At 37.0% G+C, this 14,845-nt stretch overlaps 1 protein-coding gene across 1 annotated transcript; it reads left to right on the top strand.

The window, feature by feature from the left end:
* The first annotated feature begins 2,827 nt into the window (after window positions 1–2,827).
* Window positions 2,828–3,847, top strand: LOC113562746 (histone-lysine N-methyltransferase SETMAR-like). The gene has a single exon (XM_026973084.1). The coding sequence runs from the start codon at window positions 2,828–2,830 to the stop codon at window positions 3,845–3,847; it is 1,020 nt and encodes a 339-aa protein (XP_026828885.1).
* Window positions 3,848–14,845: the final 10,998 nt, after the last annotated feature.

Raw genomic sequence — 14,845 nt, forward strand, 5'->3', positions numbered from 1 at the left:
CTAGAAAAAATTCCGTAACTAGTAAATCACCTTGGCTTGGCGCGCCTCGCAGGAACAATTCCGCAGTTTCTCCAGCTGCAGCTGGATAAGGTGAAAGGCCGAATACTTCTGGCTCTCCGGTGACAAAGGCGAGACCGGTGATCCCGGTGATCCTAGTCCAGAGCTCTTGCTGTCGCTGGTTCTGATAACGTCTCTCTCCTGGCTGATCGATGGATCCTGCTGCGGCGATAATGGCGACAACGGCGAGCCGAATCCCGAGCTTTCCGAGCTGGAACTTACTAACCCACGAGTTTTGCAGGATCCTGCTACCTTCGGCCTCGGAATTAAACTCTTGGACTTCAACGACTCCGATCGGCGGATCTTGGCCACTCGACAGACGGTGGATTTCCACTCTAGCGGCTCGCAGGACAATCTCAAGCCGAAGTTTTTCCTTGTCGCTGTTCTTCCGCTGGTCGCATCCTGTGTAGCAATCCCTTCAACGTCCTTGACTATCTTATCAGCTTCGTCCTTGATCTCTTTCTCGCATGATTCACGATTCCTCGTGAGAGAGTGTTTCGGAAAGTCCTTTCTCCATTTTCCGACTTCGAGGTCTGTCGAGTGTCCTCCGGGAGATACTTGTTCGTTTACGCGCGCTCGTCTCGCTCGTTCTGACCCCCTGAATTTTTCAGGATCGTCATTCCGACGGCGCAGAGCACTCTTTTTACGAGAGTCGCTCGATCGAAGAGGATCCGAGCAGTTTTCATTACTCTTAATAGCGACACTCTCGTCGTCCTTCATCCTGACATCTTCCATTGCAATCGAGTCCTCGGGTTCTGATCCTGAGCGGATCGATCCCAGGCGTCTCAGATCGTAACCATCGATGCAATCTCGTAGCTCGTAATACTCGACATTCTCGAAACGATCGTTCGCCGATGCCGAGAAGGAGGCGCTCAGCGACGTCGGGCGTCGCTTCACCGTACCGGTCTCGTGGCTGGGAGAGTCCCAGTCCACGTGGAAGGTCCTTCGCTTCGAGGACATCGCATAATCTTTTTCTCCTCCTTCTCAGTCGCGACATCGATCAATATGTTCAATCAGACTTATAATAGATTTTATAAAATTGTATTATGTATGTGTTGAAATAAATAATTTCATGAAACTTTTGGACAAATTACGTAATGGAATAATTAAATAATAATATTGTTCCCTCGAGATTATTTCACGTTTTGTCTTGCTGAGCAAAGTTTTCATTTCTCATTCTGTTTTCCACGCACTACCTTCTCACGTTATTTACTTTTTTTCTTATAAAATTTTGCACTGAATTCACGAAACATTATCACACTTTGAATTATATGTATTTATTTAATTATTTCGTTTAATTCTTCAAGAAATTCCCGCGCGGGACTCGACCGATAGGAAATCACATCGCGGACGATAAGCGTATTTTCGGGTTTCTGCACCCGGACAATGGGTGCACTTGCTAAGGGTGCCTGGGGCAAACTGAACGTACCCCCCGGACGGGCAGACGCCCACCCTTGATGGGCACGGGAGAAACGGCGCGTGCATGTGTATACATATACATACTGTTATAGGGTGGCCCTCGGCGCCTACAACCCTGCACGCGTATCATAGCCGCGGGGCCGAAAACTAATTACATTCAGCTACGGGGTTGGTGTATGATCGCACCATATTGCGACGAGTGTGTCGTGCCGATGTGGTCGCATGAATTCCGCGGGACGAGCTCTTACATCCACCAAGGCGCTTACGGTTGCGACAAGGACCGACGCTTCTATTCGACAAAGTACTTGGCAATGGAACGATCGCAATTTTATCGATCGCGTCTGCGATCCATTGCCATTGCGTATTAAAGTCATGATTTTTAAGCTACAATATTCTCGATAAGATTTCTTCAATAAGCTAATTGTGTATTTATTGACTCGTTGGCTTGAGGAAGAAATTGGAAGAATTATAAAGTTAATTAATTAGTTAATTGATTCAAAGTTAATTAATTTCTTGATAGAATACTCCAATGCTTAAATAAATCGTCTAATTATTAGAAAAATAATTTTAGTTTTGTGCGATTAATTTAATTATTTTCTAGATTTGTTTATTAAATTTATTATATATCATCTGTTATATATTTATTTTATATATCTTTCGATAATAAAAATTTTGTAAGAAATTTTTTCTTGTAGAACTCATCAGCGTAAATATCTTAATGACATTCTTACGTAAAAATTTCCGGAGACTAAAAAAAGTGGACGGAAAGAAACGCGGGAGTGTTATCAGTAATTTCCCGTGATAATAGAAACGTCTGTCGTTTTATCCGGCTGCCATTTCATGAATAGCATTTGGATAAAATCTCGTCGCTTTAGCCGGCAGCAAGGGATAGGGTAGCAGCCCCCTCATACAGACCAACCATCGTAGTGTAGAGATGGTTTTAAAGCCAGCATTTACTTGCTATTTCCAAATAAACCATAAAAGTTTAAATGATATTAATACCCGGAAAAATAATCAAATAATCATTTAATTATTCTTTAAACGAAAAATTATTAAATTATGTTCTTTCTTTTATAAGACACAAATAACTTTCTTTCTCCCAAAAATTTAATGTTAATTGTATATATTATTATGGACATTATATATTAAATTTGATACATATTGGGTCATTAAGTATGAAACTTTACAAATGTAAAAGCGCCATCTTTAACATTTGTTATCTCAAATTTGGCGCCAGACGTCAGTATCAGGTTAGGTTAGTGTGATAGATGTATGCTCGCTCTTCAAATGTCATATTTGTTTGTTCAAATATCTTCATTAGTTTTATTGGTGGATTCTTTTTTATAGAACTATGGAAAAGTCCAAAATTCGTGTGATTTATGAATATGAGTTCCGCCGTGGAACCACAGTGTCGGAGACAGCTCGTAATATCAACGCTGTATTTGGTGAAGGTTCAACTACTAAAGCAACGGTGGGCAATTGGTTCAAAAACTTCAGAGATGGAGATTTCAGCCTCGCTAATGAGCCACGTGGAAGACCAAAGACGAAGGTGGATAATGATCACTTGAGAGCCGTAGTAGAGTCCGATCCATCTCAAAGTACACGTGAATTGGCATCGATATTCAATGTTTCCATACCCACCATATTGGTTCATTTAGCTGCAATTGGTAAGATAAAGAAGTTGGACAAATGGGTCCCGCACGAATTGACCGATGCGCAGCAGGCGCAACGTCTAGAGGCTTCACTTTCTTTGCTTTCCCGTCACAAAAATGAATCTTTTTTTAATCGAATTGTCACCTGCGATGAAAAGTGGATACTCTACGACAATCGTAAACGCTCACATCAGTGGTTGAACGCTGATGAACCACCGAGACATCACGCGAAACCCAACGTTACACAGAAGAAGCTTATGGTGACTGTTTGGTGGTCCAGGTCAGGTGTTTTCTACTACAACTTTATGAAACCTGGTACATCGATAACGGCTGAAGTATATCGCAAGCAACTGGACGAAATGATGCAACAACTTGCTATTAAACAACCGAAATTGGTCAATCGGTCAATGCCAATCCTGTTGCATGATAATGCTCGACCGCACGCTGCACGACTGACCGTGGCAAAGCTACGGGAGTTGGAATTGGAAACTCTCCGTCATCCACCATATTCACCAGATCTATCACCTACCGACTATCACTTCTTCCGGAATTTGGACAACTTGTTGGTGGGAAAATTCTTCAATTCTCAACAGGCAGTCGAAACAGCCCTCCGCGACTTCATCGATTCCCGTACTCCTGGCTTCTATAGTAGAGGCATAGACCAACTACCACTAAAATGGCAGAAGTGTGTAGATAACATGGGCGCATACTTCGATTGAAAATAAATCATGTCCATGTGCCAAAAAATGCAAAAGTTTATGTTCTATTTGTAAAGTTTCATACTTAATGACCCAATATTATGTGTGAGTTTATTTTAGTTATTAAATTGTACATGTAAGTTAATTAAATTATTATATATAAATTTATGATTTTATAAAAACAATAGCATTGTTTCTTCAGAAGCAATTCCGATAAATTCCAGTGATAAATTTCCCCATGGAAAGGTAATCGAATTCTCCCGTTTGGCATGTGATCTGACGCAGTTCCGCGATATTACAGATCGTGTCAGGATGCCACGCGAAGACCTACGTGATTGGCTAATACCGCCGGGTGCCGTAACGCAAAAAGTCTCTGTCTAACCCGTGAAATTCCGGGATCCACTTGCCGACCCGCCGCAAGCTCTCGCATTGCTAACGAATGGGATTTTGCAGCTCGGAAGGGCTTACAACTTATAATCCCGGTACATCCCGTTATAGGTTACCCCCGGCTCCCCCGACGCACCCGAAGATTAAACCTGTACACCCCTATGTTGCACGCATTTCGAGTTCTACGTGCGTATCGCCGCGATGCTATCCCCTCTCAAATCGGATTAAGTCGCGGATTGCACGCGTCATTTAGCCGATCCGTAAATGCACGAAAACTATGCAATATTGCGTGTTCGATCGATTGCAGACCCAGCCAAGTCTGGTCATAAAGAAAATTCGAGTGTAAAGAAACACGCACTCTCGGGAAATGAAATTCATGCTCAATAATAAACTTAGATGGTACAAAAATATTTAATAACTAAATGAATAATTTTAATTTTTAATAACTAGATGAATAAAGTAATTCCTTTTTAATAAAAACATGTATCCACGAATAGTGTTTGAACTGAACATGCTTATTATTATCTTTATGTAATCTCTCATTTGCTACATAAAGTATTAAAAGGAAACGTTTCGAATAATAGTTAATAGAACAGTTAATAGTTAATAGAAGGCTAACTTTGATATTTTCGTCGTGTGTACACGTATATATCATGAATAAATACCTCCCTAAATTTTCTGGAGTTAGTGATTACACCAAGAGGAGCTTCTATGGGGATCTCCATAATTATTCGCTGGTCGGGTAGACCTCTTACCGACCGTAGCAAACTGCGCGGCAGATGAAACTTCGAAGAGGGTGACTCACCCTGAAACACTTCCAGGTACTATAATGTATTGAGAAATCTTCCCAAGAATCCATTAAGTTCTTGATGTATGTAATTTGTATTTTAAAATAATTTTGATATCTCTATATTTACATTTAATGTTTTATGTGCATAATTCTTCTTTTTTCATTATAACGAAGAATCATGAGATTCAAGAAAGGAAAGACGAAAGATCATAAACAAATACAATTTATCTAACTTTTATGAATTCCATAATTACAACTACAAATAACTATGCAACGCAAAGAATATTAAGAAAAGAGTATATCTTATAACATACATTATACACCATGAGTTCTGTAACCATAAGTTCTACCCTAAATATCCGCATGTAGAAAATTTTCCAAAAGTAAGTTAAAGTTTCGAGACAAACGCAGGTAGTCACTAGAAATCAGAGTAGCGGTCGCAGGTCAAACCGCTCGAGGGTTGCAACCCCGTCGAGAGATGGAGCCCCGGAGGCGCATTGTAAGCGGGGCCCGGCTGGCGGAGCCCGAGGGTGGAAACCGAGCTACCACCGAGTACACCACTATGGATTTGCCATTAATTCGAGCCGCCGCGAAACTTTTGTCCTGGTACCTCCCCTCGCGAGCTACCTGCGGCTTTCCCGAAAAAAAAGAGAGGAGGAAAAGGACACCGTTCGTTTTTCCTGGCATTGCCATCTGGTGAGAGCAATTCCGACGCGAGTGCTCCCGTGGCGTCGCGACACCCGTGAATTATAGAAACGCGCCAACGGCACGATTTGCATCGCTGCGATTTACACCGAAACTCGTGGACTCCGTAGAGAAAATTGCTTTTTCCACGGGCGTTAGAAAGTTATATACATGTTCATGATTTTAAGCTTACAAACTTTCAGGTTTACTATAGCAATAAAGTTTATAAATATCTTTTAAATGTTTAAGCATTTGATTTTTAACTGTTGAATATTATATATTGTTTAAATTACTGTGTTTTCTTATAAATCTAGTGTCCTCAAATTTCTAATTATAACTTATACTTTTCGCATTCAATATCTAATGCAATGAATTACATCCGCACGCCAAAACTCTTTTTTACCAACAAGAATTGTTAGTCAAATTCAAGATTAAGTTCAGATTTTTTAGGATATATATATATATATATACATATGTTTGCTAGAAAAATATATATAACAAAATATCTTTCCAGAGGGAAACAACGATTCGCGACGCAACACTGTCGGAAAGCGGAAACGGGCCTGTTCGGCGCGGCGGCGGGAAACGATTGCATCCCCCGATGGTAGTATTACCCGGGCAGCTCCCAACCGCGTTCTCACGTTTGTGGGGGTGGATTTTCCCACGTGGCCGTTAGATCATGCGCGTCCCGCGCCGGTGAAACTTTTGTCCGGGGGCCGGTTTATTGCGGCCGAGCATTACCTTGACTCTTGGAGAACGATCGTAGAGAGGGAAACCGGGCGCGGGCGAAAGCGGTTGCGGGGTTGGATCAACCGTGGAAAAGCGAAAGTTCACTTTAAAGTTTCAAGGGGATACTTTCGTACTCGCTTTTCCCGCCGATTTCACTTTCTGTGACCGACAAAAAGTGCTGTTCTATTACTCTCTTTAGTGATCGAATTTGCAAATTCTTTTGCGCTATGCAAGAAATTGAAATTTACTTTATCCGATACTGCCGATTCTCTATATTATGTAATGGATAGAAACATCTAATAAATTACTTAATATAATATACCCATACAGCACAGAAGCTTGCACCAACATTGCAGCAACGTTGCAACGTTGCAAATTGCAATGCAACGGTACAAAGACATTGCAGAGATATATATCCGCAAAATACCAGCACACTTGTAGCAACATGACATTAATATTTCGGAAACATTGCACAATCAAAATTTGTAATTAATTAATATTAATAATTCATTTTATTAAAACATTGGAGTCTTCCTATCCTAACGAGATTCGTCCAAATCTATTCGACCAATGATGTGTGATGACCAGAATCTGAGCCCGGTAATATATATGTGCATGCGGTGTTTGTCTCTTTCGACTATCTAAAGAACATGGTGGTGTACGACGCGAGCATCATTCTAAAAGAAAGTAGTTACGTAAAAGAAAAAGGTAAGTACTTTTTTATAGTATTATGTCTAATTATAGCACTTGTGTGCTGTTAATCTTGTATCTATTAATTATAATAGAGAATCACTCTATTTGCCTATCTCACGGTTTATATCACTATAACCTCAAAATTATGGAAATTCATTAGAAAACTGCATATTAATAGTTGTAATATTTTTAATAACTTTTTCTGTTTTAGAAGCTGTTCGTGAAATACACAATCATGCCACTGATGCAGAAATTGCTGAATGCATTTCCAAGTGGCTTGCTCCAAGCTCCGGTTAGGATTGAGGGATCAAAGTATGTCATTTTACATATAATTCTATACATACTTGCAGTATGTATATTTTTATGTAATTTTATGCTAATATATGAATTTTAATTCCTATTTTATTTTTACAGGCAACATACAAACAAAAACAAAGAAGATTCAATTATTTAATTAAAGGAAAAATATTTTAACATAATTAAAGGAAAAATAATATCTCAAGAAGAGGATTTTTAAGTTTTTTTTTTATAAAGAACAGTTACTTTTTTATAACAAAAATAGAGAAACTGTTTATTTCATTTTTTATTACTATTGTTATATTACATATAATTGTCTGTTTATGTTAATAAATAAAAATATTGAAGTTATATAAATAAAAATATTTAAAGTATATAATAATGAATAATTATAATTATTGCAAATTCATTACATTGCAATATTATTATGACGTTTCGTTGCAATGTTCCGAAAAGCGGACATTTTCACATTCCTGTAATCCCATAGCAATGCTGCAGAAACATTTCGCAGTGAATTTGCAATGTTGCTACGTTGCGGTGGAAGATTCCTGCAATATATATGCAATCTTTTCGTGCTGTATGGGTAATGTATACATAGAAATACAATATCTTAATTAAAAACCAGAAAAAATTCAAAAATAAGAAATTTTAATATGTTTTATATCTTCTTTTAGCCAGAATTTAAAATAGAATTCTTTTTCGCTTTTAAATGTAAAATTTTGAATAAAATATAGCTAATTTTGAATTTTTTTCGCAATTATTTTATCTGTCAAAGTAACTAGTTTTATTAATCTAATGTTTCCCCAAATATGACGGACTATTCTTGCTCACATTTTCTTTTCTTCTGCAAGACTTATTCTCTCTATTGAGAGAATTGTATTAGGACAGAGTTTCCTTAAGTTTTCTCGAGTTACGTCTTCAATTTCAGCTTCACGCCCGACACTTCCGACCGATTAAATGGACAGCGACGAAATTAAGTAGAGTGAACTTGGGAATTTCATTCCGTTAGAGACAAGATCACGAAATATTATGCGACTCTCTTGAGTCAGGAGCATTTCTTTTACTGAAAATTTATTTACTGAATTATTTATTGAAAAATTTTGATAGAAATATTTCAGATAGAAAACTTTAAGTTTAAAACTCAAGTTTTGTTAATTTCCTACCACAATATTAATTTAATTGTTCTGTTAATAAATTTATATCTTGTACTTCCTAATATTAACCAGTTAATTTAAATACTTATTTCATAACAATGATCACGATTCTTATCGTCTAACTTTATTAATTAATTTACATAACTAAGTACTCCGATTTCTTCTGATAGTAATGTAGCCTTTCGCCAAAAAGGGGAGCTGTAGATCGCAGATCTAACTCGAATATGTTGACAGATCGAGAAGCGGGTACGTCAACGCTGCCACGCAGCGAAGGAACCGATTAATCTCGATCGCGTGTTTATCCGCCGACGGCATATTTAATTCCTCATTTCTCCGCTTTTATGTCCCCGGGCCCTTCTTACGCCACATATTATCACGCATATTTTCGCGGTCGCTCGCTCGCTCGCATGCAGACTGCTTTTTGCACGTCACCGGTTGCATATCGCGCGAGCTGTGCGATTCGATAACGCATAACCGTGTATCCGCGATCGGTGATAATGAGGCCTCCGCCTTTTCAAACACGCGAGTCGCGTATCGAGCCCCCTCGACTTCAAGAACGTAAGCTAATTGATTACTGCTGTTATTTGCGAGCAATTTTTCGCGGATGGTTGCAGCACAACCTTAATTAAGGGGAGAGCCTGCTTTAGAACGTTGAAAATAAGGTATAATTTTACGAATTTTTTTTGGAGAAACTATACAGCGGATCATTATAATAAAACTTTGATGCATTTATTAGTACATGTTTAAAGATAAAAAAAATTATTTTTTTATTTGAATATATCGCCTGTAGAGGTCGTCCTGGAGGCATCTTAGTGCAGCCGGTATTGTAAATTGGTGAGCATTCTCCTGCCTCCAAATTTCATCCAAACTGAAAAATTGAAATATTTTCTTGTTATTTATGAATTCCCATCGTCGATGAACCTTTAATATTCATAAAAACATTAAGTTAAACAATTATTTTTGCATGAAAAAGTTCAAAACCTTTGCCTAAAAATCGTACTTTTGTGTTCTAAGCTCCACCATTTTGGCACTTTTCAACTGTTTTCTTCTCTCTTTGGTTCATCGACAATGGGAATTCATAAATAACGAGAACATATTTCAATTTTTCAGTTTAGACGAAATTTGGAGGCAGGAGAATGCTCACCAATTTGCAATGCCGGCGACGCGGCTGCACTAAGATTTCTCCAGGACGACCTCTACAAGCGATATATTCAAATCAAAAAATAATTTTTTTATCTTTAAACATGTACTAATAAATGCATCAAAGTTTCATAATGATCCGCTGTATAGTTTCTCCAAAAACAATTCGTAAAATATACCTTATTTTCAGCGTTCTAAAGCAGGCTCCCCCCTTAAAGGCATGCTGGAGTTGCTAGTGAACTATTTTTTCACTATAGCGATGGTAATTGCAGTTTCGAAAATTCTCTTTATTACTTGTGCAGAATAAAAAATCCTTTTCCACAAATGAAGTATAGATAGAAAGAAAGTCCGCTCTACAGGACTTTATATTCAAAATGGAACAAAGTTAGAAAAGACAAATGCAAGTTTTTAACTTTTTGCCATTTTGAGTATAAAGTCCTGTAGAGCGGACTTTCTTTCTATCTATACTTCATTTGTGGAAAAGGATTTTTTATTCTGCACAAGCAATAAAGAGAATTTTCGAAACTGCAATTACCATCGCTATAGTGAAAAAATAGTTCACTAGCAACTCCAGCATCCCCTTAAGGGGGGAGCCTGCTTTAGAACGTTGAAAATAAGGTATAATTTTACGAATTTTTTTGGAGAAACTATACAGCGGATCATTATAATAAAACTTTGATGCATTTATTAGTACATGTTTAAAGATAAAAAAATTATTTTTTTATTTGAATATATCGCCTGTAGAGGTCGTCCTGGAGGCATCTTAGTGCAGCCGGTATTGTAAATTGGTGAGCATTCTCCTGCCTCCAAATTTCATCCAAACTGAAAAATTGAAATATTTTCTTGTTATTTATGAATTCCCATCGTCGATGAACCTTTAATATTCATAAAAACATTAAGTTAAACAATTATTTTTGCATGAAAAAGTTCAAAACCTTTGCCTAAAAATCGTACTTTTGTGTTCTAAGCTCCACCATTTTGGCACTTTTCAACTGTTTTCTTCTCTCTTTGGTTCATCGACAATGGGAATTCATAAATAACGAGAACATATTTCAATTTTTCAGTTTAGACGAAATTTGGAGGCAGGAGAATGCTCACCAATTTGCAATGCCGGCGACGCGGCTGCACTAAGATTTCTCCAGGACGACCTCTACAAGCGATATATTCAAATCAAAAAATAATTTTTTTATCTTTAAACATGTACTAATAAATGCATCAAAGTTTCATAATGATCCGCTGTATAGTTTCTCCAAAAACAATTCGTAAAATATACCTTATTTTCAGCGTTCTAAAGCAGGCTCCCCCCTTAAAGGCATGCTGGAGTTGCTAGTGAACTATTTTTTCACTATAGCGATGGTAATTGCAGTTTCGAAAATTCTCTTTATTACTTGTGCAGAATAAAAAATCCTTTTCCACAAATGAAGTATAGATAGAAAGAAAGTCCGCTCTACAGGACTTTATATTCAAAATGGAACAAAGTTAGAAAAGACAAATGCAAGTTTTTAACTTTTTGCCATTTTGAGTATAAAGTCCTGTAGAGCGGACTTTCTTTCTATCTATACTTCATTTGTGGAAAAGGATTTTTTATTCTGCACAAGCAATAAAGAGAATTTTCGAAACTGCAATTACCATCGCTATAGTGAAAAAATAGTTCACTAGCAACTCCAGCATCCCCTTAAGGGGGGAGCCTGCTTTAGAACGTTGAAAATAAGGTATAATTTTACGAATTTTTTTGGAGAAACTATACAGCGGATCATTATAATAAAACTTTGATGCATTTATTAGTACATGTTTAAAGATAAAAAAATTATTTTTTTATTTGAATATATCGCCTGTAGAGGTCGTCCTGGAGGCATCTTAGTGCAGCCGGCATTGTAAATTGGTGAGCATTCTCCTGCCTCCAAATTTCATCCAAACTGAAAAATTGAAATATGTTCTTGTTATTTATGAATTCCCATCGTCGATGAACCTTTAATATTCATAAAAACATTAAATTAAACAATTATTTTTGCATGAAAAAGTTCAAAAACTTTGCCTAAAAATCGTACTTTTGTGTTCTAAGCTCCACCATTTTGACACTTTTCAACTTTTTTCTTCTCTCTTTGGTTCATCGACGATGGGAATTCATAAATAACGAGAACATATTTCAATTTTTCAGTTTAGACGAAATTTCGAGGCAGGAGAATGCTCACCAATTTGCAATGCCGGCGACGCGGCTGCACTAAGATTTCTCCAGGACGACCTCTACAAGCGATATATTCAAATCAAAAAATAATTTTTTTTATCTTTAAACATGTACTAATAAATGCATCAAAGTTTCATAATGATCCGCTGTATAGTTTCTCCAGAAACAATTCAGAAAATATACCTTATTTTCAGCGTTCCAAAGCAGGCTCCCCCCTTAAGGGCATGCTGGAGTTGCTAGTGAACTATTTTTTCACTATAGCGATGGTAATTGCAGTTTCGAAAATTCTCTTTATTACTTGTGCAGAATAAAAAATCCTTTTCCACAAATGAAGTATAGATAGAAAGAAAGTCCGCTCTACAGGACTTTATATTCAAAATGGAACAAAGTTAGAAAAGACAAATGCAAGTTTTTAACTTTTTGCCATTTTGAGTATAAAGTCCTGTAGAGCGGACTTTCTTTCTATCTATACTTCATTTGTGGAAAAGGATTTTTTATTCTGCACAAGCAATAAAGAGAATTTTCGAAACTGCAATTACCATCGCTATAGTGAAAAAATAGTTCACTAGCAACTCCAGCATCCCCTTAAGGGGGGAGCCTGCTTTAGAACGTTGAAAATAAGGTATAATTTTACGAATTTTTTTGGAGAAACTATACAGCGGATCATTATAATAAAACTTTGATGCATTTATTAGTACATGTTTAAAGATAAAAAAATTATTTTTTTATTTGAATATATCGCCTGTAGAGGTCGTCCTGGAGGCATCTTAGTGCAGCCGGCATTGTAAATTGGTGAGCATTCTCCTGCCTCCAAATTTCATCCAAACTGAAAAATTGAAATATGTTCTTGTTATTTATGAATTCCCATCGTCGATGAACCTTTAATATTCATAAAAACATTAAGTTAAACAATTATTTTTGCATGAAAAAGTTCAAAAACTTTGCCTAAAAATCGTACTTTTGTGTTCTAAGCTCCACCATTTTGACACTTTTCAACTTTTTTCTTCTCTCTTTGGTTCATCGACGATGGGAATTCATAAATAACGAGAACATATTTCAATTTTTCAGTTTAGACGAAATTTCGAGGCAGGAGAATGCTCACCAATTTGCAATGCCGGCGACGCGGCTGCACTAAGATTTCTCCAGGACGACCTCTACAAGCGATATATTCAAATCAAAAAATAATTTTTTTATCTTTAAACATGTACTAATAAATGCATCAAAGTTTCATAATGATCCGCTGTATAGTTTCTCCAAAAACAATTCGTAAAATATACCTTATTTTCAGCGTTCTAAAGCAGGCTCCCCCCTTAAAATTAATATTAGATTGATAATCTAAGCATTCTTAATTTCTCTGAAAAAACTTCATACAGATCGTTTATTCATTGAAAGATGATTATATGAGGTCTTTCGACAAATGGCGGATGCGATCGATCATCCTCAATGTGGTTTCGAGTACTTCGAGGTAGCCACTTCGGGAATAGTGCCATATGCGTAGTCATTAGCATGAGTGTCGATCGTAGTGAGCATCAAGAGTAATTCGGGTGGTTCTAATTTTAGTAAAGTGCCATCGAATTCACGGAAATGCGTACGGTATAATATCCTCCTTTATTTCAACATGATTTCATTTACTCTTGTGCATTGCGAGAAGAACTTTCATGAACCCTTACAAGAATCTTTGTAATAATAATATATTTTTGTTGAAATAAATATCTATAAACATTTGAGTAACATTTTGACTACAAATATTTTTGTAATATTCTCAAACTTATTCTCCCATCATGGGCAATTATATTCCTTTCCACGATAGAGAGAATAAGAAAATCTCATAATTTTAATAATCCTTTTCTTAACATGGCATGTATGAAAATTTTAATATTACCTGCTTGTCGCACGCAAAATTAAATTAAATTACATAACGTAATAACATTTCTGGAGAAAACAAGGAAAAACTTTGTTGCAGTTGCTGTCAGCGGCGTATCGCATCGCATTATTAATTAGTCCCCATTAATTTACTCCGCGTCCTGCTAATTAAAATATATCAGACGTCACATTGCAACTGCAGAGAGAGAAGTCACGCGGATATATTAACCAAAATTTTTATCTCGCCTAGTCGAGACGAGACGAGAAGTTTCCTAATTGAGTTGAGCGCGCGAGCGCACTAACGATGCGCGCGGATCTCGCCCGCCCGCGCACTTGATACCAAATTGTAAGATCATTATCAACTCGTAGTACACTCGCGTTCATCCAACCCGCGTAACCTTCGCCGCCCATTCGACCTCTCAAAATGGTAATTCCACCCCCGGGCGGCCAGCGAATCCGTACCCGGATTATCGGGAAACTTTCTGCCCGTTTCATCTTGGAACATACTTCGAAGTAGCACATATCAAAACGCGAATATGCGATAGCTTCAGTTACACTGCAGTAAAATTTAGCAATCCGGAGTGCAATAGACGATTAGGAAAAAAATATAATTATATCTAATAACAATCATATAATAATTAAATATATCCAAGAAACTAAAATTTTATGATTAAATGATATTATAGTATTAAAAACGTCGAAGCATAAATATTGTTTTCGCAATAATGTATTGCTTTAGAAGGAAATTAATTTATTATATTAATTAATTGACTGATGTTACTTAATGACAAGAAGATTAGAATTAATGATGGATTTCGTAATTGCTCAAATTGAATGCATTTTTTATAGAGATCTCTACTTTTTTTTTCTCTAAATAGTGGATTTGTTTTTCTTTGACGGAGGTCAGAGGTGAGGTTTGAAATAATTCGCACATGGGACCATTAAGGTATCCTTATCATGTGAAAAAGAGGTACAAGCCCTGCCCATTACCACCCTCATTAATGTTAACCGGAATGTACGAGCATCTCGTGCATTCGAGTAATAATAAATATGAGTATTTGAGATATCGCATTTTGCAAAGATAGATACGAATGTGT

The sequence above is a fragment of the Ooceraea biroi genome, chromosome 10, assembly GCF_003672135.1.
Source record: "Ooceraea biroi isolate clonal line C1 chromosome 10, Obir_v5.4, whole genome shotgun sequence".
Taxonomy (NCBI): domain Eukaryota; kingdom Metazoa; phylum Arthropoda; class Insecta; order Hymenoptera; family Formicidae; genus Ooceraea; species Ooceraea biroi.